This window comes from Harpia harpyja, chromosome 1 (genome assembly GCF_026419915.1).
Source record: "Harpia harpyja isolate bHarHar1 chromosome 1, bHarHar1 primary haplotype, whole genome shotgun sequence".
In the NCBI taxonomy this organism is placed as follows: Eukaryota; Metazoa; Chordata; class Aves; order Accipitriformes; family Accipitridae; genus Harpia; species Harpia harpyja.
Window position 1 is genome coordinate 40,265,658 of NC_068940.1, and position 25,990 is coordinate 40,291,647.

General features: G+C 45.1%; 2 protein-coding genes across 8 annotated transcripts; one reads left to right on the forward strand and one right to left on the reverse strand.

Annotated features, from left to right (window-relative positions):
- Positions 1-4,798: 4,798 nt before the first annotated feature.
- On the forward strand, positions 4,799-14,203 carry TTPAL (alpha tocopherol transfer protein like). 7 transcript variants are annotated; one of them, XR_008235472.1, is made up of 7 exons: positions 4,799-4,886; positions 6,210-6,662; positions 7,390-7,583; positions 9,474-9,584; positions 10,333-10,654; positions 11,828-11,871; positions 12,711-14,203. XR_008235472.1 is itself a non-coding variant. In XM_052788881.1 (6 exons), the coding sequence occupies exons 2-5, from the start codon at positions 6,224-6,226 to the stop codon at positions 10,606-10,608; spliced, it is 1,020 nt and encodes a 339-aa protein (XP_052644841.1). In that variant the 5' UTR covers positions 4,799-4,886; positions 6,210-6,223; the 3' UTR covers positions 10,609-10,654; positions 11,828-14,203. The 7 variants fall into 7 exon arrangements, 3 of the variants coding, with proteins under 3 accessions (XP_052644841.1, XP_052644852.1, XP_052644828.1); XR_008235475.1 differs by lacking the exon at positions 11,828-11,871 and having other exon boundaries at positions 12,711-12,774; positions 13,508-14,203; XR_008235466.1 differs by having other exon boundaries at positions 10,333-12,774; positions 13,508-14,203.
- A 409-nt stretch (positions 14,204-14,612) lies between these two features.
- On the reverse strand, positions 14,613-23,461 carry SERINC3 (serine incorporator 3). Its single transcript, XM_052788853.1, has 10 exons — positions 23,329-23,461; positions 22,608-22,769; positions 21,946-22,139; positions 20,745-20,824; positions 19,893-20,030; positions 18,861-19,030; positions 17,516-17,606; positions 16,967-17,144; positions 16,310-16,537; positions 14,613-15,545 (listed from the first exon to the last, which is right to left on the reverse strand). The coding sequence occupies exons 1-10, from the start codon at positions 23,365-23,367 to the stop codon at positions 15,407-15,409; spliced, it is 1,419 nt and encodes a 472-aa protein (XP_052644813.1). The 5' UTR covers positions 23,368-23,461; the 3' UTR covers positions 14,613-15,406.
- Between the last annotated feature and the right edge of the window lie 2,529 nt (positions 23,462-25,990).

Consider the following 25,990-nt stretch of genomic DNA (forward strand, 5'->3'; position numbering starts at 1 on the left):
AATCCCTGACTCTGGACCACAGCACTTCTGGCACAGATAAAGGACAACCATGGGGGTCCTCAGTTCTGGGTGGTTTTTAGCCCTCTCTTAAAATTACCTTAAGGTGTGGGATTGGAGCAGCATCCTCTCACCTGGGAGAGCACACTGGAGAACTGCTGTGCTGCATGCCCATAGAGGAGGCAGTGGAGACAGCTCCAGCATCACAGGCTCTTATGTTTCCATTGAAAACCTACTATTTCCAGGCTCCTCACAGCCCACCATGCAGCTGCATTCCTTCACCCCAAGGCTGTGCAAGTGCCTGAGATATTACTTGGGGGTTACTCCAACACCCAAGCCTGCTTCACTCCTTCCCACTGATATAAGGGCTTGTGATGGAGACCCCACTGAAAGCCCCAAGAGTTAAAGCATCCAGTCCAACCCAGGGAGCAGCAGTGCTTCCCTCATTCTGCCCCTGGAAAGTATCCTATACCATTTACCAACCAGGTTCCTGCAGGAGCAAACCCGAGTGTTTCTAACTGCTCTAACATGCTCAGCAGCACTGCAGCCATTGCCATGAAGGGGCTGGGAAGGAGCACAGGTCCCTGAGCAGCACCTTCACAGGCCCCTGTGAGGGCTAATCCTGCCAGGGACCCATCCTATCACAGAAACAGCTGCTTTCCTTCCAGTGTGCAAGGGCACCACGAAACGCAATGAAAGACTGGGAAAACACTGTCTCATTTCAGAGTAAATTGGGGGTTGGACTAGATGACATTTAAAGGTCCCTTCCAACCCAAACTATTCTATGATTCTATGAAATTAAACTACGGAAATCCCGTAATATTGAAAACATTCAGAGGTCCTGCCAAGCACATTCCTTGCCAAGCTTTTGCAAAAACATTGCTGCTCTTGAAGCTAGTAAAGCCAAGAAGAGAAGAAGTCTTCTCTCAAAGCCTGGGCTGGGTACGGCTGCATGTCTGTGTCACACCACACGCTTGGCTTCCTGGTGGTCTAACTGCACGTTAGCATGACTTTACATGCCTGGGTGGGGGGTGCCTGCCTGTGCACAGCTGCTTCGGCAGCAGATGCTACAGATTTGTGTGTATTTGCATATTAGTGCCTGTTTCCATAGCTTTGCATGTGGGCCTGGCCTGCCATAACGTGCGTGGGGAGCGCATGTGCAGAGCAGGGGCAGTGCTCTGCAGCACGGTGTCTGCTTCTCACAACTGAGGTTGTCATCTGTGAGATCCCCTCCTCACACCATGACATGCAGGGTGAGAGCAGGCATGGAAGCCTGTCCTGGAGGATGTACACTTCCAGGCTTTGAGACCATGAATATTTATGGTAATTTAGGGCATATTTTCTTAGTCACTTCACCCTTTGAGAGCAGAGGAATAGCTGTTGGATTGTATCACAGCCAAGCACTCCATGGGTGAGGCTCCATGTCCGGAGCAGGTTTACACCAGCCTGGTGTGGCCCGGCCTGGGAGGATTAGTAGGGGCTGCCATTTCTCTACAGCCCTTTCCATTCTGCTGGACAGGTGCAATAGAAGAAGCCCAGGCTTGAGATACAACACGGCCCCACGCACAGGCAGACCTCGCCCAGCATTACAGGACTAGTGGCTCTCTGTTCTGATGCTGAGCTGCCCAAAAGTGTTCTGTAATTTGTGGGGCCCAGAGGTCCCGCCTGCACCCCAAGTACCAGAGCCCCTCTTGGCCTGAACTGCACATAGATTATCTTTATTACAGGACTGTTATGTTTGCACAGTTTAGTGATTTAATACCAGTTTAAAGCCTTCTCTGTGAGCAATGCTGTTTGAAGTCATGCTCTGTTTTCAGCCTCAGCTTGCCAAGACTGTAAAATGTTTATTACTAATGGTAGAAAAGCTTAAAGAAGCCAAGATAACTTTCCCAGGCTGGGTACTAAGACTGTTCGGTTAAGTAAATGAGTGAAGAGTATTACATGGACTTCATTAAATATCAACCAACACCAACAGCCATTCATTTATAACACAATGGCAGGGCGTGGGAGCACCCAGGAGCAGAGCTCCTGTATGAATCGCATGTGATAGGAGACATGAACATGGGAAGGGCTGGATTCCCCATGGGGCTCCCAGTGTGGCTCCCAAGGTCAGGCAACACAACTCCTGACTGAAGCTCCTGCAGATACTGTAGATTTGGAGCTGATGAAGTGGCAGAGTTGGTGCGGTTCATCTCCCCTCTGCTGGGGATGGTTGCATACATGTGGTGCAGTATGTCCTTCTCCCTCCTGCAGCTGTGGGTAAGGACAAAACTCTTCAGCTAGGGGACAACTGTCAGTGCCTGGATGTTTGTTTTCAGTTTTTAGCTTTTACTTCCTTATAGACAGGTTCTGCCTTTACTGGTTTCTAGTCACAGGGTTCCAACACCAGGTAGAGTAAGTGACAGAAACTCTTGCTACCGTTCTGTGATTTCATGTGCCAGTACTTTAAAACTCCCCCTACAACTTGGCTTGGTGCTTGAACCCCTCACTTGCACTCACCACCCACTGCTCAACTTGAGTTCAACATTCCCCACATAAGGAAAACTGAGGTAAGGTAGCTACTTCATTTGGAGACCATCCCCAAACTATATTTCACCTCCAATCCTTCTGCACTATGCAGTATTCTCACTTCTACTTTCCTTCCTTACTCTCTCTTATATGCCTAAGGTTCTTGCTCTTATTTTAATATCCTTTTTCATATCACTCTCAATGTGATTGCTCCTGATTCTCACTTGTTTCCTGCCCTTGCTCCCCAAAGCAGAGCTTCCTTCACACACCACTCCTTTCAAACATCCCTGCTTATTCCTAACATTCTGTTGCAGCAGCTATTAACCAGGCAGGTCTGGAACTGCCATCTCCCTGCTAAATTTTCCTTGCTTGAGGGGTGCAAATTCCAACCAGATTTTGCAACCTGTAGCATAAATTCCTGTTTGCAGCTCCAGTATTTCCCAGCTGTTTGGTGTTTTGAAGCCTTTTCTCAGATCAGTCCTGCCTCTCTGCTAATTTCAGCAATCAGCTGGATCAGGTGCACCCAGGAACCTCCTTCATCCCTTCAGCTGTGAGGCCACAGACCCACGTCCCCAACACACACCTTCTCTCTCCCTCCAAACTGTGTCTGCAGCTGCCACCTTCAGGCTCTTACCTCTGTCCAGGGACTCCAGGTCCCGCCTGGCTGCTTCTCTCATGCTTGTGCTTCAGATCTCTGTGCCCAGGAGTGGTAGAAATGGAAATGGGAGCAATGTAAGGTCTCTTGTCCTCCTGAGGTCCCTTCCAACCTCATTTATCCCATGATCTACTGGAAAGGGCATGGAGCAACATCACAAATAGGTCTAATTCACACAGATCCAAGCTGGTCCCAGCTTAGGGCTTCAGCTTGCCAGGTTGCATACAGCTCTGAGCTGGCTGGGCCCAAAGCAGGGCTGGACTGGAACATCAGCATGGGGTTGAATCAGTGTACTCCCTTCTCTGAAATGTCTCTCTGCAGGTAAACACCTGTGGCACACTCAATTTGTTTCCATGCTGGTGTATGTCTTGCCAGGCACAGTGTCACTGAAACATTTTCCACTTTGGAAGGATGAAACCTTGGAAGATAAATAAATCAGAGCTGAATCTCAGATGCTGCAGAAGGGCCTTGTTTCCCACTGGGGGCTCCTGGGATTCCCGCTCTTTGTCCAACTATGTTTGACTCCCTCTCCTGGCTGAAAACCCGGGTTACAGCCAGGAGAAAAGAGCAGAACCCACCGAGCTCACAGGGACCCTCCAGCTTGGGGACAGTCCCCAGCAGGATGCTGAGCCCGTTTTGCAATCTAATTCTGCATCCATTGATCAGTGGGGTTAAACAGGTGTCATTTTCCCCCCCTCCTCAGCACTCCCTGTTGAACCCTTTTTAATGCAGCAAGCCTGGGATGACCATCTTCTTTATTACACATTCCATGCAGAGAGGTCAGGCATCACCATCTGAACACCTGTGAGATATGGCTTTCTGTCCTCTCAAAAACCAAACTTAAACAAAAAAAAACCAAAAACCACCCCACCCAAATTCTGCCTTTATTAGCATTTAGTCCCTCTGTTGGCATTTAAATCCAGGCTACAGCCAGCACATCTCTTGGGCCCTGCTCCCATCCTACCACAGGAGCCAGCTGCGCTTGCCTGGACCCTTCTTTGAGGTTCCCCTAGCTCTGACCAGGTTAATTCTGCAACTGCTCTGGCTTTCAGCTCGCTGGGGAGCTCTGGCTGGCAGGGAGAGGCTCTGGAGCCCACACATGGTGCTGTGAGCCCATTCCTGGCTGCCTTTCCCCTCTGTTCACCGTCTCGGAGGTCACCGCTGCCTCAGAGATACTGGCTTGGCCACAGATGGGGGAGGAAGGCCCAGCTCTGGCAAGGAGAGTCCCTGAGGACACGTCAGGTCACCGTGCCAGCGCTCCTGCTCTCGAAGGTCAGCTCCAGGCAGGCTTTATAAATATATATATAAAATATATATCTATTTACGCCTTTGCGGCTCACGGCTGGAGGCAATGAAATGTCGCTATGAAAGAGAATGAGGTGGGATTACAGGGCAGACGCGGCCCCCACGAAGTGGTCGCAGGGTTCCCTCACGCTGTACTGGGCAAGTACCAGAGACGGGGGAACACCCGCATTTTGGGCCTGAGGCCGAACCACACCCGTACAGCGCGGCGCTCCCCAGCCGGGAGGGGACTCCTACGGGGGTGAGGACCCGGCGGGAGCCGCTGCCGCCGGAGAGAACCGAAGCCCAGCACCCCGAGGAACGCCGCGGCCCTGACAGCCTAGACGCCATCGCGTCTGCGCGGCGGGTGCGCCATTTCCGGTCGGCCGCTGTACTTCCGGGGGGCCGCTGCCTGGAGACGGCGCAGCTGCGCGGGAGCGCTCCGGTACGGCGGCGGGGCTGGGCCCGGGGCGGAGGTGTGGGGCCGGCGGAGGGCTGCGAGATGGTGCTGGGGCTGAGGGGAGCGTGGGGGGGGGTAATGCCGGAGCTGGGGGGGGTGGGGGGTGGTGCGTGTGGGAACGGGGGGGTAATGCCGGAGCTAAGGGGCTGTGGGGGCCTTCTTGCCCCTATGCCTACCTCAGTGCCAGAAGTACTGGCAGGGCACAGGGGCTCCTGCGGTGCCCACAGGCAGACGCTCGGGCCGTCAGGGCAGGGGCCAAGGGTTTGGGTCCTGCACAGCCCAGGCTATAATGAAGTGAAGCATGTCCCTGGGAGCGATCTCAGCGCCACAGGACCTTCCCCGAGGAGCCTGGGGAAGGTGTGGTAGAAGTAGGCAATTCAGGTGTCTGTCACTGCGGGGGGAAGCTGGTTATGTGGGACAGGTATTATTCTTACAGGTGATTCCTGTGTGATACCCAAGAGTGGTATAGTGTGCTATGAGTGACTCTGAATAGGAGTAGCTCAGAAAAAAAAGGCATGTTTTTCCCTTCCAGTCCTAGGTCAAGCTACAGGAAGTACAGCAGGCTTGTAATCTTATGATTTTTCACTCGCCTCTATCCACTTGCTACTGGATTTGGAAATTAAGCTCCCAGTTCAGAACTATGGGCAGCACACTGAAAACTAGATTAAGCCTACCTTAATACCCATGCAGTGCTGGCATAAGAGTCTGTAATTTTCTCACCTGCTCATCCAGTCTTGTGAACTGCAGCTGTTTCTTATATTCCTGGATGCTGCTCTTCCTGAATTGCTCAAAACATTAATGTGGGCAGACGTGCTGATCAATGCACATATTTGCCAGAGAAGTTAATGAAAACTCCCAGTTGTCTGGACTCAGCTAGGAGAGGTTCTCAGAAGAGGGTGTAACTTGACCAAATGTGAGAATCCTGCCTAAATGGGATGTGTTTACTTTCTTTAGTTTCCAGTTGGACATAGGAAATAAATGTTAAGGCAAATTAAATTCTGTGTTTTGCAAAGAAGCTGTATAACTTTGTATTTTAATTTTTTTTTTTTTAATTTGGTTAGGTTTCATCCAAGGTAGTTTTCTATCCACTATGCAGGATAAAGAGATTAGAGAAACCTGCACTTTCTAATCCTAGGAAGAGAATTAAAAAGCCTGAACTGTGCTTCTAGCTGTAGTGCCAGTTTTTGGAAAGGGCAGTCTCCTCAGCTGGGAAACGGAGGGATACAGGACATAATAAATATGTAAATAACAAATATGCTTGTTAGTCTGTGGGATTGTTTATAATGTGTAGCGCTTGGTTTTTGACAGATTCCTGCTACATTATGTCAGGAGACAGCGACTGCACCAGGACAAGTCCATCAGCGGGGTCTCCATCGGACAACGAGTTCTTGCCAGATCGGCCAAAGTATGTTTGCTCACTGTCTCCTGATCTCATTACCAAAGCCCGCGAAGAGCTCCAGGAGAAACCTGAATGGAGGCTCCGTGATGTGCAGGCACTCCGAGATATGGTGTGCAAAGACTATCCCTCCCTGGGGACCTGCCTGGATGATGCTTTTTTGCTAAGATTCCTCAGAGCCAGGAAATTTGATTATGATCGAGCGCTTCAGCTTCTGGTGAACTACCACACCTGTAGGAGGAGCTGGCCTGAGGTCTTCAATAACTTGAAGCCGTCCGCAATAAAGCCTGTCCTAGAGTCTGGTTTTGTCACTGTGCTGCCTCGTCTGGACCCAGAGGGACGCCACATCGTCTGCATCCGCCCAGGTACTAAAATGCGTGAATATCTTCGTTCTCCATCTTTGAGGTGTGTCTGGGCCAAAAATCTGTTTCCTGCTTTCCTGTGAACAGTGGTTACTTACACAGAGTATGTGGGTTCTCTTTGAAATTTGAAAAGCTAGCTTGTGAAGGGACACGTTTGTCGTTAGCCAGCATTATACCAGTTCCTTTTCCTGTGTCAGCAATAACTGCAGTTATGTCAAAATGAAAATGCAACGAGGTGGGTTGATGAAATATTAGGTGATTCAAGAAAAATTAATTAATATGTAGTAACTCAAATTGAAACAGGGCTGCTGGCCTACAGTTAGAAGCTTGTAATTTGTTTTGACAATAATTGGAGAGAGGAGCCTATGGCTTTGACTCCCATGTAAACAATCAGAGCCTTCCATGTGCATTTGGTGCTGCCAGGCTTGCTGTAAATTTGTCTTCATTTGTTCTCCTCTTTTCCATTTACCTGCTTTCTTTCTGAGCTGAAACTGCTTCTAATAAGCTGCGCTGGGTGGAGAACGGGGTTCTTAAAACCATTGCCTTTACTCCCTGAAGTAAACATGAGTTGCCATTTATGTCTTGCTTAAGAAAGGCTGCTCTGAACTAGGACTGTGGCTATTAAAGACTAACTTCTAAGAGTCCAGGAAAATGGAAAATCAGGTTTTGGAATGTGTATTGTTAGCTTATATTTACTCTCCGACTTACCATCCATGTCTTGTAACCTCAGACAGATGGACACCCAGTAATTATCCGATTACTGAGAACATTCGTGCCATATACTTAACGTTAGAAAAACTCATTCAGTCCGAAGAGACCCAGGTGAATGGAATTGTAATCCTGGCAGACTACAAAGGAGTCAGCTTATCTAAGGCGTCTCATTTTGGTCCTTTTGTAGCCAAAAAAGTGATTGGAATTCTTCAGGTAAGACCTGAACTGGTGGGAAAATAAGCTTGTGCATTGTAAATGACTGCTTCTGTGTCTAGAGTTCTTTACTATGTCACCAGAAACTTAAGCATCTTGGCTTTTACTAGCAGAGTTAAAACATGTCTCTGCCCAACCAGTTTCTCACACCCTTGCCAACTTACCTCACTTGCCCTTTTTTTGACTTTTGCATCCCTAAAACTAAATTTGCATTAGAAATGCAAACTTTGAGTTAGAACAGGAGAAAAAAGTAGTTCTGCTAGGTAGTGGTAAGGAAGAGAGCGAGCGATGAATTACAGTTAGAGAGAAGACACCTTTTTGCCTGAATGCTGAAGAATGGCTTGTTATTTAAATGGTTCCTGTCAGCCAAGACACTGGGCAAGTGCAAGTTCAAGTACTGCTGCAAAAATTTTGCAGAGAGGACTTTTGAATGGGTGTGATTTGAGGAGGATTTCCATCTACCACCTGAAGGAAGAGAAGCTTCTTCAGCATAGGGGGCAGCAAAAGAAGTGACAGTAATAAAAAGGATCTCCGACTAGGTGTTTGGAAGGAAAATGTTGGAGAGCAAGTTAGAGCAAGGGTGTAAGCACAAGTGGAGTTGTACAAAATAGGAAGGTGAAAGGAGTGAGGAGTAACCTGGCCAAAGTGGCAGGAAGGTCTGATGATTTTACTTGATGTTCTACCATACTATCTGGAGGAGTGAGATGAGGAAAACTTCTCTTGAGTGGGTTCATTCCCTCATTACTTTTATTCTGGCCTGAGCTAGTTATGTTCTTTGTTGTATCGGGGGCGCGGGGGGGGGATAAGGAAGGATAGGGGGAATCGGGCAAACTTATGGAGATGAGACTAGTGAGTTTATGAATGCCTATGTAAGAACTTGCTCCTTTAAATTATGATCTAAATGAGTCATTTAACTGTCTGAGCCCGTACTTAATTTGCACAAATAAAGTGATGGGTGTCCTGCTGTTGTTAGTGGAAGCTATTCACAAAAGCTGAACTTGGTGGAGGACATAAAGGTATGGGTGGTATATAAACATGTTGCATCAACCTTGCTGAGCTGCATCTCTTGTAAAGATGAGCTAATTCACTGACCTTCGTAAGCAGAAAAATAGTCCTGTAGTGCATGTTATCTGCTTTTCACTCCAAGCATTAACTGCTTGCTTTGTCTATGTACAGCTGGTTACAAGGGAAAGAAACTTGACCGTGGCACATAAGACCTTAATTGCTGATCATGAGCTTTTGCCTTGGAAAAATGTTTCTGCAAATAAATTTCTCCAGCAGAAATCCCATAACTAACTGTTGTTTTAAACTGTCTTGTATAGGAGACACTGTGTGTTCTGTTGGCAGCGCAGCCTGTTTATCTTTTGCAGTTAGCATGACAGAATAGTTGGAACGGCAGAAAAATAGTGATATTAGATTTCTTCCTTGTATAAAAACACATTTTAGAGTATCTTGGGCACCAAATCTTGTAGTTGGACACACCGCTAGAACCAGCCTGCTCTGGCTCTGAGCGTGCTGCACTCCTCAGAAGCTAGGGTCATCACTTTGTAACTGCATCCTTATCATGGTTGGGAATACCCAAAGGACAGTGATTACCTAACTGTCTTTGTCAGGGGAGAAGAACAACAACATAAGAAATTAAGATTTACTGACAGCAATATATTTCTCAATGCAAGGTTTTCTTGTCTCTTGACTTTATTTTTATACCCATGGTTCTCATCCTAAGACTACTCCCTATTACAAGGTGCATTTCTGTTGCCATATTGGTACCTCAGATGAAAATTTGGGAGCCAGTGGGTTGTGCTGGCAGTCAGTCTCAGGATATTTTAAAAAGAGGAAGATGGCAAATGTTTTTTAAACTGCATTATAAAAATCTTCTTTACCCTTCAGGATGGATTCCCCATTCGAATAAAAGCTGTTAACATAATAAATGAACCTCGTATATTCAAAGGCATTTTTGCAATCATCAAGCCTTTTCTGAAGGAGAAGATAGCAAACCGGGTAAGATTCGTGTCATTTTAACATTAACGTTTATAAATTCCTTGCTTGGCCACTGCAAGAAAAAATCGTTGAAAAATCTCACAGCTAGAAAAATGTTGGTGCTGTTTGCTTGATCTAACTTGTCCTTTCTGCTTTAATGTTTAAAAATATGCCTGTTGGGAAAATTCTTCATGAGAGAAAAGTTTTGAGGAATTTAACATTGGTATAACATTAATATGGAACTTTAGTACCTATGCTATGTATTCAGGGCACTAATTCCATCCCTGGGGTTGGATTATCTTGGCAAGTAACGCTTTGTTTATGAGGTGGTGTCACAGGAAATCTGTGTTGCCACTTCCTTGCTCTTCACCCTTATGCAAGCATCCTGCATGGCATGAGTATCCTCTCCATAGGACTGGATGTAGCTGCAAAGGATGATGATTTTTTTTTTCCACAAGGATAAGTACTTCTAATCCCATGAACAAACTTAGGGATGAGTTGAATTTGGAACCTCTGCACAGACTAGCAAATGTCAAGTCTCTTTTGCTGGGATTTAGGCTGCACTAGACTTGGATCATCTCAAGGCTTCTCTCAGTAGTGTGTCTAACTGCACCTGCCCAATGTTGTATGCTGCCACTTGCCCATAAAGACATCACTTCTAAAATTTGCTCTTTAGCTCAAAATAAGCTTGTTAGCTGACTGTTTCAGTAATTTGCTGTAAAGTGTTTGATATGCACTGTTCAAGCTATCTTTTGCTTGCTTTCTTCAGTTTTTTCTTCATGGCTGTGATCTGAATTCCCTTCATCAAAACATTCCTCCAGTGATCCTTCCTGAAGAGTATGGTGGTACTTCAGGCAAGCTGGACATCTCTGCATGGAATGAGCTGCTGCTAGCCTCTGAAGAAGACTTCCTGCATGATTTCTCACAGCTGGTTCTCCCGTGTGACAGCTCTCCCCATGACATGCTAGTGAGCGGGGATGCTGATGAAAAGCAATGTGATGATTCTCTGCGAGGCATGAAACCTCAACTCTATTACTGTTATTAACAAACCAGTGAAGGGAAGTTTTCCAGCACAGTTAAGATCTGTTCTGGTAGGTGATGTTGTGAACTCTGCCTTACTCCTAAACCTGCAGTTTAGGAACAGACCGCTGAGGCACTTTATACTGTAGAACCAAAGGAAGCTGACGAGGGCACAATGGGGGCAGGGCAGAGTTCAGTGAGGATAAAGGCAAAGAGCACAAGTTATGTGGAATACTTGAGGCTCATCAACCTCTGTGTGAATAATGCAAACTGGCCTAGTCTTTCTAATGATAAAGAAAAAAAAAAAATACTGCAGGATGGTAAGCTTGATGGCTTCTTATCCCCTACCCACACAGGTGAAAAGTGACGATGATTATTTACTAGCTTTTTGACCATCTGTTTCCTTCCCCTTCTGCAAACACCAGTAATCCAAGACAAGAAAATTGCTTTTGAACCCTGCAAAATATAGTTCTGTCAGCGAGGATTGCTTAAAAACATAAAAGTCTAACTTGGCCTGTCCTCTATCACTTGGTTCAGATTGTGAGTTGGTATTTCTGAAATATCTCAATGAATGTTTGTCTCAAATTAATACAGAGCAAAACTTTCTTATCCATGAATATCAGTATGGAGATCATCTCTGAAACTTCCTCGCAGTAGGAATAACTATAACTGGTGGATTAACCACTACATCTATGCCAAGGCTTACTATAAACAGATGCAATCTTCATTTTCAGAAAACAGGAAGTCTTTCAGGTAAAGTACTAAGGCTTTTGATTAGATAACAGCTTCAAATAATGAGGTTCAGGACCAAATAAGAAAAAGCTATGGCAGCCACCTTCCTGCACTCTCAGTTGTTCTTTTCTTCAGCTGGTTCTGATGAGGAATAGGGTAAGTAACTCATCCATAGAATTTGTAAGGAGGCTTTGCAGCAGTTGGCATATGATGTATAGAAGGCAATACTTCATGTGAGACAGCAAGGTGCTTCTTTAGCTTGTTACTTTGGGCAGAATTTGAGTTTAAGTCTGTGAAACCAAATGCAGACAGGCTATTTGAAAGCACATTCTTAAATTTCCTGGTATTGTAGCATTTTGTTTGCTGTGCTTGTCGGCTCTTTTGTGAAATGTTACAACTTTGTTTTCAACTTTGTCGACCTCTTTTGTCTTTGGTTGTCATGTTCCTGTATGAAGTTAGACTTTAATCATCTCTGTAATATTTACCTGTAGCTTGTATGCCTGTGCTTCTAGGTCTTTGTCTAGAGACAGAACTAAGACTCCGATGTCAAACCAGGGTAAGATAACTATGTCTAAATAAGCTGTTCCCACTCCCCAAGTTCAATCTGTTTAATGGTCTTGAATTAGAACTTAACTCTCAGCACACTCTTTTTGCACATGTTTTTCTGCACTATAATAGTGTGGAGATGGGAAACCTCGTTAGGACCAGGAAAGCACACCCTGTTACATAAAGGTGAAATATTTCACTATTTGGTGAAAAAGAACATCCATTGTAATTGGAGACTTATCTCTAAAGCACTTTCTGTGGATGAAATCTTTATTTAGTGCCAAGTGTGACTACAGGTACCAATTATGTTTCTGTAAATATAAAACTAAAGCATCTTGAGGATTTCAGACATTCATTTTTCAAAGTGCCAAACTCTGTTTTGAATGTCTGTCTTCCTTTCAGTCCCCCTACAGCATGATTGCACTGCCAAAGAGAGACTCATCTACCACTGTAATGACTTCCTCATCTGGCAGCAGACCTTGTCCTGGAACTAGGGGGTAGCAAATGTTATACCTGTCATCCAAGCATTATAAAAGGAAACTGGGCTTTGAGAAGGGGTAATCCATGAAGCTTTATTCTGGGTGGCAGTTCAGAATTTGTGCGAGTAGGGAACTCATTGCTTGAACTGTTTTAGATTAAAGGTGGGAAGAGATTAATTTTCCTCACTGAAAGCATCTGATTTTTCCTACTTCTCTAAGTCAATTCTTATGCCTCTCTGACAGCTATTACCTTTAGTGCCAGGGGAAAAAAAAAAAACCTACCATTTTCATCTACTTAAAATAACGTAAAAGAGTACTGCTAGCCACTTACTTGCTCATTTCTGACCAGAATGTGCTGCGTGTTTTGCAGAGATTAATTCAGTTCTTTGTGCCACCTAGCAAGACAGTAGCACACAGCACCAGGACTTAGAAAGGTAAGTGGCTGCCCATGCTGTTTAACTGCCAGAACATAGAGAGTGGTGTTTATGTTGGTTTAGTGCCTCTTAATTCCAGCCACAATGTACAATTAAAAATAAATAAATAAATAGGATGGACCATTTTTCCTGGAGGTGAAGGCATGACTGGTATTTAATACTCTTTCCTTAATTGTGCTGCAGGGTTTGAAGTGGTGGTATTTTGACAGTTAACCTATAAGAACAGCTAATTTGATCCCCTTACATAACTACTGGAGAGGGAGGTTGAATATTCAAAATTCAATTTAGTGTCCTTCAAAAAGAAAAAAATCTAGTGGCATTCAGCAGAAGGCTGAGGAACCTCTACAGAAACCAAACCCTTTTTCAGGCTTTTATATTCTCTTATATGCCTTAAATAGCAGGCAAACTAGATCAATCTCTCCTTCCCCTTTTCTCCTCTGCTCACAGAGCAACTAAGAATAAAGCATATGATTTAAACATAACAGATAAGGCTATGTTATCAATGCTGAATATAGCCTGTGTTATGCCTCCAGAACTCTTTTTTTCTTAAAGCTGGCTGCTGGGCAGTTGATGTCAGGATGCTTGAACTAAACCAGGCTTGCTTTTATCAAGCATTGAACTGTTACTTCTAATTTGCTCTTTCTTGACTTTAGAACTCAGAGAGTTGCAACTTTATTGAGCTCTATCTCTAACCCCTTTTAGGTTTGTAACCAGTGCTTGGCTTGTCTTACAGAAAGCATAGCTCTGTCTTACATGCGCGTGACTACGGAGCTGAGAATGCTCTGAGCTTTGCTAGTAAGTGCTAAAGAAATCAGTTTGTTTCCAAAACTTCTTATGTCAGCATTTGGAAAATAAATACTTGTTTTAAGTATAGAGTCTCCTTATCTGCAAATTAAGAGACTAGATAGGAAAAGCTTACACGTTGGGGGTTTTGTTTGTTTTTTTTACAGCACTAACACTGATCTGTTCTTTTTTCCACTTGAAATAACTTTGTTTCCAGAGTTTATATGCCTTGCCCAGTACATAAGCCAATGCCAAATCCAAAGCATAATAAGGAAAGATACTTGAACTGCAATGGGCAGCTACGGCTTTTGGCATTAAGTGGGACAAAAGGTAGCTGCATACTATACATAAAAGTACTTGAATTTATACTCTTGCAAATGGGTGTTACAAACCCTGAGGTATTTTCAGGAACTGGGTGAAGTATTGTTTTTGTTAAATCTCATTTTGGCATGAGTTAATCATAGTGTTATTCAAACTAATAATTTTGCCTTCTGTTATATGTGGGCCTAGAGGTGTTGGGTGGTTAAGTATACATCTTATTTTGACAGAATTTATTTTTATATTGCATTTTATAAAATGGAGTGGTCAAAATGTGTAATTTTATGATGCATGACTGGGTGATTAAACACATTGTAACAGCTGCTAATTTGGTATTTTAAGTGTTTGCCTTGTGTCATGTTGGGGTATTTTATTGTAAAACTCAATAGCAACATATAATTAGTTCCACACTAAACACATAGTTGCAACTAAGTATAATTGCCACAGTGTTATATCAGAAAAAGGTGTTGCTTTCTACTGCAGAACTAAATTTTACTTGAATAACTGTACCTGAGCAACTTCAAGGAATAGGATTTGACATTCAGAGAATCATATGGAAGATGCTATTTGTTTCAAAGGAAATACATTATGACTTACTATTTGCTGCATGGAAAAAACAGCCAGTCACATCCAACTGGACACTGCAGCAGCTAATTATTATTTTAATCATTGCATGTAGTATTTTGTACTGGAGAATAACTGCTGCTGCTTAACACTTCTCAACAGAGCTGGGACAGTTTCAGTAGTTAGTCCACTTTATTCAAATGAGTTTACAGTGCAAATGCCTTAGTGCCAATAAAAATCATTTCATGTACATTATTTTTGTAAGCATAGTAGACAAGTGAAATCAATTGGAAGCTCTAGTTTTCCACCATAATCAAAGTTGTTTAAGCTAGTCATACACTTGCCACTCAATATTTGGCAAACATACTAAAAAAGAAGTTACCATAGAAGTTGCCTCTTAGAAAGGGCAAGTTTGTTCATAAAAGGAATTAGAGTTAACCAGTTTTTCAACATCAAAGTTCTGTTCTTTTGATGAGGAATAAGGGGGGTTTTGCCACAACACAGGAAGGTAAGTAAAATTTAAATAAACTTTTGCAGTGGAATGTAGAAATCAAGCAGCGTGGCTTACACTTCCAGGAACTGAAGCATTAGCATACTAGTGCATTATGCTGAATATAATTGTTCTATAAAATATATTACTTCATATTTAGCTAAATGTTACTTCTATTCAATAGAAAGGTTGTGGCTATTGGACAGAACAGATATTTTCTTTTGTGCTTTGACAGCACAGGTGTAGTGAATTTTAAAAAGGCAGTAATAAGATAATCATGACAAAGTTAAAATAGAAAGATAACAATAATTTTGATTCTGCATCAAGCATTATGCAATACATAACTTTCTATCCACCTGCATGTTAATATCAACATAAGAAACAGTAACATAGACAGTGTAACTAAAGCAATACATGAACATTTTGGCTTTCAGCAAAAAGTTCCCCACTTTTGTAAGCTCAGACAGGTGCAGCAATTTAACTGAAGTCCCTATTAGTAAGGACAAAAGGAGCCACTAGGGTCCAAAGATATAGAAGGAGACAAACCCAGCTGGAGGTTATCTTCACCCACACGGCTGGCCACTTACTTGTCATTGTCTTAAAATCTGCATCAGGGCTAAAAAGTAAAGAGGTCAATTAATAGGTATAGAAGGCACCTTCCACTATTCTTTGCCATCTCTCATATGAATCTGAAGTTAGAACAATGATTTGGGACACACCAATGCAAGAGCCTTTGTGGGAGCACAGTGAGACAACTAAACCAGCAATTTCCTGTGGCTCCTTCATAAGCCTGTTGTTCTTGGTACCCAGTTTTCAAAATCAACCTGCTTGCAAATGTTAATGTGCTACTCTTAAAGGAAATATTTGAGAGTGCTATGTAGTAGACTCCTGATAGCTGCTGCTCTGTAAATATATTTGCTGGTTTATACAATATGGCAGTCCTGGGGAAAGTAGTTATAAGCTGCAGCAGCAGAGGCTATGTCCAAGTGCTCTGAAATCATATCTCCATTTAAGTGGCACATATGGCTGTCCCTACACATCTTTACCAGGGTGAAGAGCCAGTAAGTAACATTAGGCTGGCCTTGGACAAACTTCCCAGGAGGCCACCCCAAGGCAATTTCAGATGTATCCTTCCTGCTGCTTGCCTATCTGAAGGATGGTAACCATGCTTCCTGCCCTTGCAGCTGTGGAGCAGTCTACTAGGACTACAGCTGCTGATTTTGCCTTTTTTCATCTTAATAATTCAGCAACACAAAATTGAGAAAGTGCAACTGGCATAGGGACAGCACCTTAACCAGCTTGGCAGGAGTAGCTGAGTCTCCTATTCACCTAGAAACACTGGCTGGCACATACAACCATCACTTTCTGTCTTGCTCTTACCTGTACCAGTTGGTGAGTGTCATCATGATGTAAAGAGAGGCAAGGAAGAGCATGAAGTGAAAGAAGGTGTAGCTATACTGAACACCATCCTTCTCATTATCCATGACACGGCGCACTTCTCCTTCCTCTGCAGTCCCACTGCCTGTTCCCAGAGTCTCCTCCAGAACAGCAGTGTCACTCCCGGACAGTGTCAGCTTGTTCACCTGGCTGTTACTTGAAGAGCGAATGCTGCAGTGTAACCCAAAGACAGACATGGTTAAAACTCCCTTTTCAGTTAGCTATGTTTGCTAATAAAGCAAGCAACAGACCACAATGAATGTCTGGGACTAGCAAATGACATTTTTTTAAAATCCATCTGGAAACACAAGGAAACTCCTCAGAGAGATATGTTTTCATCCGAGCTCTTGTTAACCTAATTAAACAGTGTTCCTAGTCCAGGTCTCATAACACATTTTGTTCTGTTACCTGAATTGAGCTAATAAAGCCTATCCTCAGCCACAAAACAGAATGCAGTTTTATTAGCCGTATTCAGGCTTGGGCCTGACAGAGCAGCTGGATATGAATAAATGCAGGTACATTTTTCACTAGACCCAGATTCAAACAAAAAATGCAGACCAATCCCAATTGTTTCTCATTTGATAGCAGTGCAGATCCTACCTGGAATACAAGAGGCAAAGGACAAAGATAACCAATCCAACAACACTCTGGGCATCCCACCACTGTAGGGACTTGGGTGGAGCTGGAGTAGCAGGTACAACAGTGGTATTTGCTGGACCAATTGTGGGTGTAGCTATCTGGGTAATGATGTTCAGCAAACTTGGGTTACAGTTTCGTTCTGAAAGGGATTTCAAGGCAGATTAAAGAGAGATGAGTTTTGCCAGCATTTAGCTAAGATGACAGGTAAGCTTGCAATTTTTTATTTCCTTTAACTGCTGATCTCTTTGATTCCCCAGAGGCAGGAATGGCATGGAATATTCTTCCTTTCTGTGAGCTAGGCAAGGGTGTAATAAATAAATAAAATCAGAATGCCCTGACACTGTTTTCTTTCCCCTCACAAATACCCCAGTTTAGTTCTGGAAAGAGGCAAGTTGATGGTTTCAGTAAAGTCAGCTTTACTGCCTCACTAGATTTTATCTACACAGTTCAGCAATCCTCACACAGCGATCTGTGATAACTATGAACCCCATCACAGCTTCTGTTGCTTACCAGGCTCATTGGACATGGCTGACCAAGTGAGATACATGGTGTAGAGTGTGATAACAGAGGACTGGAGGAGGCCAGAGCGAGGCAGATGTTCCTGTTCAAAGACAGAATAGCAAGCCAAGGTCAATAGGGCAAGTTTTAGCAATAGTTGGATAGTTTTACCCTACTGCCACAGATTCAACAATTGTTAGCATGAAAAACTTTTTATTTTTTAGAAATGCATTGGGCTTTGTTCTATGTTTAAAAGACCAGAAAAAACTCCTTAGAGTAATACAATTTATGCAGTGAGCAACTCAAACATGGAAGGAATAAGCAAACCAAATCCAGTTTTTTGGTGCCCAAGACTGAGTTAATCCCAGCTCGCTTGGCAGTTTTGTAGATATGAATCTAGCATGTGGTTTCTTTCATCATAGAATCCCAGGTTGGAAGCAACCTCAAGGACCATCTGGTCCAACCTTTCTTGGCAAAAGCACGGTCTAGACAAGGTGACACAGCACCCTGTCCAGCTGAATCTTAAAAGTGTCCAATGCTGGGGAATCCACCACTTCCCTGGGGAAATTATTCCAATGACTGATTGTTCTCATTGTGAAAAATTTTCCTCTTGTGTCCAGTTGGAGTCTCCCCAGGATTAACTTGTACCCATTACCCCTTGTCTTTCCCATGTGACTCCTTGTAAAAAGGGAGTCTCCATCTTCGTCACCGCCCTTTAAATACTGGAACATGGTGATAAGGTCTCCCTAAGCCTTCTTTTCTCAAGGCTGAACAAACCCAGTTCTCTCAGCCTTTCCTCAAACAGCAGGCTTCCCAGTCCTTTGATAATCTTTGTGGCCCTTCTCTGGACCCTCTCCAGCCTGTCCACATCTTTTTTGCATAGCAGGGACCAAAACTGAACACAGTATTCCAGGTGTGGCCTGACAAGCACTGAGTAGAGTGGGAGAATTTGAACAATACCAGTTGAGAATCAAGTAACATGCAAGCTTCCTCTCATATTAAACACGCTTACCCATACTTTCAAAGCCACAGTATTAATCCAATAAATTCCCATCTTATTTTGCTTTTCCCTAATGGGTTTCTCTGTTCTGCCAGAACCATCACCACTAAAACCACACCAGCAGTGCCCCACATGGAAACTAAGTCCAAAACAATGTTAGCCAAAAAAAGCCTGTCTTCAGAAAATACATCACTACATAGTGCATTGGTTTCAGAGCAAGATTTTTTTTTTTCAAATGTTCCTAGCTAGCATAGCTAGGATAGCCAAATTTTAAAGTTCATATGTCTGAATTGGTACTACATCTTTCTTACTTCCCTGCTTTGTATCTCAGAAGAAAATAGCAGAGAAAAATAATACCTGAACTTTTGGAAGGATGGAAACAATGGAAACAGCAATGCACAGGATCATATTAATGCTTATGAAGAACTTGTTCTCAGTGCAGTCATCAGGCTTTGTGTAGAAAACATAGAAGAGAACAACAAAAACCAGCGACAAGGCATAGAACAAGCTTGTACAGGACAGCAGAGCTGGAGGGGGGGAAAAAAGTAACTGTTACAATACGCATGTATTTTAACAGTACATCTAAGGTGATTTAATGACCAGCTACCACTGTAAAGAGACAGTCCCCCTTCCTCACTTGAAGTCTGGTTCAGAAACCTAGACTAGCAGAATGCGTTTTTTTTATTAGGTATGGCTAAATTTCTGCTTTGGCTCACTAAGTACTGTAGCTCAGAGGAAAGCCAATGCTGCCATCAGGGGAATAAGACCTGCCTTTCAGCAGCAGTTTAATTGGTTTAACTGATGTCAAGCCACAGTGTCAAAATGCAAGTGCTTTTTGCACACTTCTCATGGACTATTTATAAGCCCTGAATTGCCCCTGCTATGCTAGAGGCCACCCATTTTCATTTCCATTCTGCTATGTTCTTTATAAGAAGCTACAAAATGCTGTTGCACCATTTGTAGCTATGAGCAAAGAACCACAACAATTAGCACTTTGTAATTTAGTGGTCAGCTTGGGAACATGGGCTGAGGCATGCTTTGTGTTGTACTGCAGCCACTGTCATTGACATAACTGACTTCCTGAGGAAGGGGAGGTGGCAAAGCTAAGTTAGAGTTGAAGATATCCAGGCAACTAGCTCTGCACTTGCACTGCAAACTAGCCAAGTCTTGTTTGTTATGACTGTCAGATTTGCTAATCACAAGTGTAGAATATTTTTCATTTTATTTAATGAGAAAAAGGCAACACTGCAGCTATTAATTCCAAATGTTTATAGGAGTGACTCAAGGAGACTGTGGAGTGTAATTCTAGGTATGTTTGCAAACTAGTAAGTGATACTCTGTAGAGTACTGGCCAGCAAAAACAAATCCTTTACAGATTAAGATTCCTACCTGCATACCAACATTTAGAATTTCCCTCCTCCATTCTCTCAACCCAGCTCTCATTCCAGGAGTGAGTAAAGTCCACAAGAAGCACCAACTGGATAAGAATGAAGCAGAAGGCTCCACAAATACCAATAGCAAACCAAGCTAGAAAAAGGGAGCAAGAAAAACAGGGTTAGCTTTCATCATTTGCATGCTACCCCAGTTTAAATAAATAAATAAAAAGCTCCTAATTATACCAAAGACAAATAATGAAAAAAATCTGAAACTATATTTAGAAATGCAGATGCTGTTAATCACTTTGGCCTCCATCCTGCAGAAGCATGCAGGGAGTCCCAGCTATTCAAGGGTGCAGCCTATGCTAGTCAAGCTGAGCCTGGGAATGTTTAGCCCAACATGTTTTCAGAATGAACGCAAGATCTACCACAAGACATCTTTGTGTACATAAGTACCATCATGCCACATTTCTTTGAGGCTCAACAACCTTTTCATGTTCCTGTGATGTGGCCAGACAGTAAGTTTCTTGCACAGGTTTTTCAGAGACTAGGAAAGTATTTAGCACTTGTCAGTGTTCTGAGCTGCTTCTAATCTAAATAGTGTCAGAAGACTCAGCCCAGTAGTGATCGTGTCATGGAGTACCAAATTATTTATACCCAACACCTATGCACTTGAAAAGAGATTGCTTATTGGTAGTAACTTCAGTTGGTCACCAAAATACTGGATGCACCAAGATACTCTGAAATAGGAACAGAATCTGTGTCTTCTACAAGATAAGTTTCATTATTGCAACTAGAACCTGGTAAGTCTGTGAAAAGGTTTGAGTTTATTAAACAGAATTCCATGATGACATATTAACTGTACCTGTTGTGAAAGGCCCTTCAGGAATGTAAAACGCTCCAACCATGATAGCCACAATGGCAGCTATTTTGAAGAACCAGAACCTTTAAAAGAAGATATAAGTTGAAAATACTGGTCTTACTCTGCACACAATAGTCATGTTTTACATGATCTGCAAGCAGCTTGCTGTACATAGGTAAGTGTCTAACAGAAATTTAAAGAAAAAAAAAAGTTGCGTTCAGTGAGATAACAGATAAAGATGTTCACCAAATCAGGGGGAGAGGGTGAAGGAACGGTCAATACATTGGCAACATGGACTGACAGAAACCTCAAAGTTCAACAAAAGCAAATACACAGCATTGCACCTGGGACAGAAAAACCCCGTGCAACAGGACAGACTGGGAACCGACTGGCTAGAAAGCTTTGCTGAAAGAGGACTCCTGCTCCAGCAAACAGAACATGAGTCAGCAGCTCATCCTTGCAGGGAGGAAGGCTAACTCTGCCCTCTTCAGCTTGGAGAAGGGAAAAGGGAGGTCTAATTGCTGTTTTCAACTGCCTAAAAGAAGACAAAACCAGACTCTTCTTGCAGCTGCACAGTGGAAGGACAAGAGGCAACATATGCAAGCTGCAAAAAGAGAAACTACAATTAGATACTGGAAAGAATTGCACAGGTTGCCCAGAGAGGTCAAAGCATCCTCATCCTTTGAGACATTCAAAGCTCAACTAGACAAGACCCCGAATAACCTGCTCCACATTGTTCCTGCTCTAACCAGAGAGCTGGATCATGTGATCTCCACAGGTCTCTTTCAAATTAAAGGACTATGAAATTCAGTCATCTAGCCCAGAACTAACCCAGTTAAATCAGCGAATCAGAAATCAGAAACCAGTTTCTGCTGGCTTACTGAGTCAGACTGGCCGAGTGAATGACCCAATGAGATCTAGAGTCAGCGCAAGGATGGCGATATAAACTGGCTGAAATCTAGCATCTCTGTGGAAACACAGAGGGGTGCCCAGAGCACTGCCCTTTTGGCTACCCAACCTCAAAGCATTATCAGTACATTGAACACGTTACATAAATAGGAAGCTTCTTAGGAGACTAAAGTGTATTCAGTTCAAAAGAAACTCAAGGCCATCAATGTATTCATAAACAATTTGCCACTGTGTTCCACAAAAACTTGAGAGAAGAAACAAGTTGGAAGACGAGACAGCTGGCTCACACACATACCCATTGTGTACCGAGGCTCTTGGATCATTACTTGTTTTCACTTCTATCATAAGCAGAGAGAGGAGAAAGAAGAACACTGCCATGGCAAAGCTGATTCGATAGACAGCTCTGTATCCAACAAACACATCACAGCTGACAAAGCCATCCATATGCGGTATCCGAGTATGAAGCCCCTCATCACAAAATCCAGGTATCTGAGTAAAGACACATTTAGTTGTGAATTTATGTCTGCGTTTGCAATTACATTCTTTAAGCACTCTTAACAGCTAAGGCTTTCAGTCAGCTGTCTTCTGGGAGATCTGATAACAAAAGACCTTGTGCTCAGCCAGCCTGCACAGACCTTATCATTGCCTTTCTTTCCCCATGTCATCACTAAAAGCATCCAGGAAGATTAAGATACCAAAGCAGCAGGCCTCTGATAACAACTGGCAACCTCCAGGTCTGGTCAGGTTTCAGACACCAGGCATGTACTTAAAAATGTACATCCACTGAATTTGCTATTTCAGCTAGAAGCCGTTTAGTACACACAGCCTCTTAACTCGGGGGACAAAGCACATTTGGGTGTTTGTGTCTCTCACGTAACCCTTTCCAAGTAAAGAGAATCAATAGTCACTGGCACAAGTAATGGTTTTGCAAACAGTTAGAGGTTTTCCCTTTCATACCTTTTTCAGCTGCTCTTCCATCCCTGGTGCCAGCATAATGCAGGCAAGAGCAGTACTGAGGAGGAGGAGGAAGGCATAGATAAGACGCGTCACCGTTGAATTCTTGCTGTTGGGGCAACATCGGCACAGTAAACACGAGGCACCGCTGCACAGACAGGGAATCTGAAGGACAGAGACAGAAATAGTGAGGGCATTCCCCTCGCAGCTGACACCAGGGTGTTCAATGACACCGAGAAAGGAAAACCCAAACTCCATTTAAGAGACACCCCGCTCCCTGCCGGACCACCCAGATAAACCATTTAATCGACGCTTCTGACCGACACCGTGTTTGAAAACACCCGTGGATAGTCTGGCTGTTCAGCCTGGGCTCTGTTCCCGGGGGTCCGCCGCCTCGCAGAGGTCAGCAGCGAGCCGCCGCTCCGCAACCACCGACACCGCCTCGCAAGGGCAGGACCCGCCTCCCGGTCCGGCGAGCCTCGCGGCCCCAGGGAAGGCGCACGGTAGCTGCTGCCCGGCGCCCGCTCCGCGGGACCGAAGCCGCCCCCGGCGCCCGGAGCTGGCGGGACCAGGCTTCTGCCCGCAGGCCGCGGGAGGGGGGCCAGCGGAGTCACCGGCCCCGGGCTCCAGCCGGGCCCCCGGCGGAGGCTCCGGGCCGGGCCCGCTCCCCGGGGTGGTGGGGAGGGGCCGGCGTGGCAGCCCCCGCCGCCGCGCCGCCACTCACCCAGCTGGCCAGCGAGCAGACCCCCAGCGCTGCCCCCATGGCGGCGCCGCCGCCAAGACCCCTCCGGCCACTTCCTGCTTCCGTCCCCACCCCGTGGCGTTCGGCGACAGCCGTTTAGCGCCGCCGCCGCTCATTGGCTGTCCCCGCGATGCTGGCTCGCGTAGGGGCGACCGCCCGCCAATACGAAGGCAGGATGGAGCCGGGCGCGAGCAGGAGGGTGGGCAGGGACGGCGAAGGGCGCGGGAGCGGGAATTGTTGTTTATGAACGCTTCTTCCGCCTTTCCGACGCCAGGCGGTCCTGAGGAGCAGGGACGCTGACTGGTCGCAAGCGTCGGTGGGTGGGCGGTTCCTCCAGCAGGATAGCCAATGAATGAGGCTGATCGGCAGGCCCGGCAGCCATTCGATACCTCCCTCTCCCGGAGGCCGCTGGGGGCGCTGGGTGGTGCCTTGGCCCTCGGCGGTTGCCATGGCAGCAGCGCGGGCGGGCGGGCGGGCGGGCGGCATGGTGCCGTGCCGGGCCGGGCCGGGCCGGGCCGGGCCTGCCGCCGGGGCTGTCAGCGGGCCGCCCCCGCCACACGCGGGGTTTGGGGCCGGACGACACACTGCGTTTCCCAACTGCCTGCAAGGCACCCTGGCGCGCCCCCTGCCCCGTCTGCACGGGTAAAACTGACCCCCTCGGGTTCCGGCGGGGACAGGGCGTTACCGGGCGCGGTGACAAGCGTCACGTCCCGGCAGAGGTTGCGTTGAAGCTGTATGAGTTACTCCTGCGTCACAGCTGAGGCACTGACCTCGCCGGAGGGACGGTGACAAGCGGGGTGCCTGAGGAAGCGGGCGGGCGGCCTCCTGCCGCTTCACGTACAGCGGCCCTGTGTGGGTCACAGGGGGGCGAGTAATGGCCGTGCTGCTCGGGGGCTGGGGACACGGCTGTCACCTGCCCTGCCTGGAGCCCAGGGGCCTGCTCCGCCTCTCGGAGCTGTTTGACTGGGGCGGGGGAATCCGTAACGCATTCCCACTCGTGTCCCATCGCGATACGGACACAAGCCCTCGTGCAGCAGAACGCGCGTTGTGCCGCTGCCCCTTTTTTTCTGCATGCTTTGCTGAGCACTGAACGGTGCCCGTGAGTTTGGGCCTGCGTAGTGGTGTAACGGGGCTCTGGGTGGAAGTGGGAAAGCTCACGAGCCTTTGAGAGGTGCGGTTTCTCAAGGAGAGATGCTTCTGCATCAGTTCACGGTAAGCTCAGTTCATACTTTGAAGGTGCACGGCTGTAAAAGCTAGAGGTGTACTCCTTTAAAATGGAAGAAGAGAGAAAGGAACCATCTGAACACAGACATTGTTCTGCTGCTGTCCAGAGAGCCGGGGCCTCTCTGATTTTGGATTGCCAGCATACTGCAGGACTTGCAGTTTGGAGGAGTTAAACAGCTGAGTGACTACAATCCTCATTGCTAAAGTCTGGAGGAAATGAAATGGATGAGAGGTGGCTGTGAGGATAGAACAACAATGAGAGGGTGACACGAGTTTCCACAGAAGTTTAGGAAAGCGGTTTGGAGCTATTTAATTGGGCATTAGTGTTGCAATATGTCAGCAGGCAAGGTCAGAACTGACCAGTTTGAGTTAGAGGATGTGTTCTGGCTATAGCGATTCCAGCTATTGCACATCACTTCCCACTGTGTCAGACCCTTCTTTCCTTCACACAGTCCCTTTCCAAAAAAGCTGCTTCCATCACAGAAAGGGATAAATAATCAGAATGACAGCTTTATTGCCATCTAAAATTGCCAAGAAATTACAAAAAGCATCCAGTAAACCAGCCACTTATTCTCCACAGCAGCTTTAACACTCAGAATATATGAACATTATGTTAACAGTATCATCTCTCTTGTAATCAGCCTCATTCATAAAGACATACAGGGTTCTTTCAGAAAAAGATCACGCCATAAATCATTGAAACTGTGCTTCCTTCAGACAATATATGAGCCCTTATTATTAACATATTTTTATTACCCTTTTGGGCACACCAGCTGGATCTGTAAGAAGGCTTTTGCCACATCCCTGCTACTTCACTGTTCACATGAATGTATGCAGAATAAAGGCAGAATCCAAAATTCTGTGTTACCTTCCCAGTAAGCCTGGGTGAATGATTTCATAGGTATATTACCAATACAATGATGAAAGTCAGTTAAATGCTGAGTCTGAGAATGTTTTCTTCACAGGAAATTTATAAGACTAATAGTTTTGTGAAGTACTGTGGGATCCTCTACTGGATTATGCTAGGGAAAGACAAAGGATACAGATAAAAAGCCTTTTCCTTCCACTGTCCACGTAACAAGAGGTTTCCAAGCGCTTATTTTACTTCCCAACGTAAACCCCCTCTGATTCTGCATAACATCACCTCAAACCACATGTGTTTAACAGGAGATAAGGGTGAAGTCAGCCTAGCGACTGTCAGCTATGGGAACAAGACAGGATATGGCAGGAGGTTATCCTAGTTTGTACAAAAATACTGCTCTGGTATGTTAATCAGTTCTGACAGCAGAATGAAATGGTGCACCCCTTATGTATCTATACGTTACATCCCATACATATCTATATCTTAGTTGAAATGCCTAGAATAAAAACCTTGAAATTAGGTAATATTTAAAGGAAATGTATCAGATATAGTCATTTG

Excerpts from the sequence above, each read along its gene's own strand:
- TTPAL (XM_052788868.1), top strand. The coding sequence starts at position 6,224 with ATGTCAGGAGACAGCGACTGCACCAGGACAAGTCCATCAGCGGGGTCT. Across the intron at positions 6,663-7,389 it reads CATCGTCTGCATCCGCCCAG|ACAGATGGACACCCAGTAAT; the intron begins GTACTAAAATGC and ends TTGTAACCTCAG. Across the intron at positions 7,584-9,473 it reads AAGTGATTGGAATTCTTCAG|GATGGATTCCCCATTCGAAT; the intron begins GTAAGACCTGAA and ends TTTACCCTTCAG.
- SERINC3 (XM_052788853.1), bottom strand. The coding sequence starts at position 23,367 with ATGGGGGCAGCGCTGGGGGTCTGCTCGCTGGCCAGCTGG. Across the intron at positions 17,607-18,860 it reads CCATCCTTCCAAAAGTTCAG|GAACATCTGCCTCGCTCTGG; the intron begins GTATTATTTTTC and ends GTCTTTGAACAG. Across the intron at positions 15,546-16,309 it reads ACACTCACCAACTGGTACAG|CCCTGATGCAGATTTTAAGA; the intron begins GTAAGAGCAAGA and ends TTTACTTTTTAG.